The sequence below is a fragment of the Vollenhovia emeryi genome, unplaced genomic scaffold, assembly GCF_000949405.1.
Source record: "Vollenhovia emeryi isolate VEMERY1.0 unplaced genomic scaffold, V.emery_V1.0 DF940249.1, whole genome shotgun sequence".
NCBI classification, from domain to species: Eukaryota; Metazoa; Arthropoda; class Insecta; order Hymenoptera; family Formicidae; genus Vollenhovia; species Vollenhovia emeryi.
This window is the reverse complement of record NW_011966117.1, coordinates 3,413-4,846: the sequence shown is the minus strand read 5'-3', so window position 1 is coordinate 4,846 and position 1,434 is coordinate 3,413. Positions and strand designations below refer to the sequence as shown.

General features: G+C 44.8%; 2 protein-coding genes across 2 annotated transcripts in view; both read right to left on the bottom strand.

Annotated features, from left to right (window-relative positions):
- Positions 1-1,414, bottom strand: part of LOC105556186 — a 3,206-nt gene extending 1,792 nt beyond the window's left edge. Inside the window, exon 1 of the mRNA XM_012003268.1 lies at positions 1-1,414. Within this exon, the coding sequence (XP_011858658.1) occupies positions 1-923 (923 nt within the window). The 5' untranslated portion in view covers positions 924-1,414.
- The window catches only part of LOC105556188, a 3,800-nt gene continuing 3,300 nt past the window's right edge, over positions 935-1,434 (bottom strand). The window contains exon 2 of the mRNA XM_012003269.1: positions 935-1,409. Within this exon, the coding sequence (XP_011858659.1) occupies positions 935-1,409 (475 nt within the window). The remainder of the gene's footprint in view (positions 1,410-1,434) is intronic.

The following is a 1,434-nucleotide window of genomic DNA, read 5'->3' as shown; positions in this document are numbered from 1 at the left end:
TGATGTTTTACACGCTTAACGGCTGACTCCCATAAACCTCCAAAGTTTGGAGTCCTCGGCGGAATAAAGCTCCAATTGATTTTCTGTTTCGCCAACTGCAGGTGTATAGTTTTTTCTTCCTTCTTAAGAAATTCGTACATTTCGCTCAGCTCTCGCTCCGCGCCAACAAAATTAGTACCATTATCTGAAAAGAGCTGTGAACACACGCCCCTGCGACCTGTGAAACGATGTAAAGCGGCCAAGAAACCTTCGGTCGTTAAACTAGTTACCAACTCCAAATGGATCGCCCTTGTATTGAAACAAATAAATAGGGCGATGTATGCCTTCGAAATGTGAACACGTCCTCGGCGTCGACTCTCTCTTATCTGTATTGGGCCCGCATAGTCCACTCCGCAAATTGTGAACGGACGCAGGAATCCAGTAACTCGTGCCTCTGGAAGGTCTCCCATCTTGACTCGTGCGCCCTTCGCGCGCAATCGAAAGCAAACTAGACAGGAACGAACGACCTTGCGTGCCTCTCTTCTCCCGGAAAAAGGCCAGTATTTTTGCCTGATGGACGCCAACAACTGCTCCGTTCCGCAGTGAAGTAGCTTAACATGTTCATCTCGGAATATCAAGTTTGTCACCCTGAGTTTTGCAGGCAACATTATGGGGTGCTTTGCTGCTTCTTGAAGTTTGGCCTGACTCAAGCGACCACCCACTCGTATCAATCCCTTGGAATCCAAATAAACGTCAAATGCTCTAAGTTTGCTGCTCGCATTGAGAGATTTGCCAGCTTGCAAATATAGAATCTCTTGAGGAAAGGCCTCTTGTTGAACCATCCTTATAACTGTAATTTCTGCTCGTTCCAGCTCCGTTACCGTAAGAGTCTTAGTATGCGTTAATTTGCGACATCCGTCAATAAATTTATGACAATAAGCCATAGTTCTTACAATTAGTTTAAACGAGGATACGTCTGGCAAATTGTAGGTTGAGTAACCGTTACTCCTAGAGCGTTTACAATTTTCTTCTCTGGTAAGTCTACTATTCTTCTTGGTTGTTCAGGCCAATCTTCCCTCCGCGGAAGCCAATTTGGCCCATACCACCACAAATGATTGTTCTTCAATTCGCTAGTTGTAGTTCCTCTTGACAAGACATCTGCGGGATTCCTATCAGAGGGCACATGATGCCACGCGACTTGAGAAGTAAGTCTCTGAATCTTCGAGACTCGATTAGCCACAAACGTTTTTAGAGTGCTTGGACACGTATGTATCCAACTTATTACAATTGTAGAATCAGTCCACAAATGAGACTCGTTTATTCTGTTTCCGAGTGCTTCATAAACCGTCCTATGAAGCTTTGCCAACAAGAGAGCTGCACAAAGTTCCAACTTGGCTAATGTTAGTGTCTTTAACGGCGCAACTCTTGATCTTGCACAAATCAGGTATGAACGAC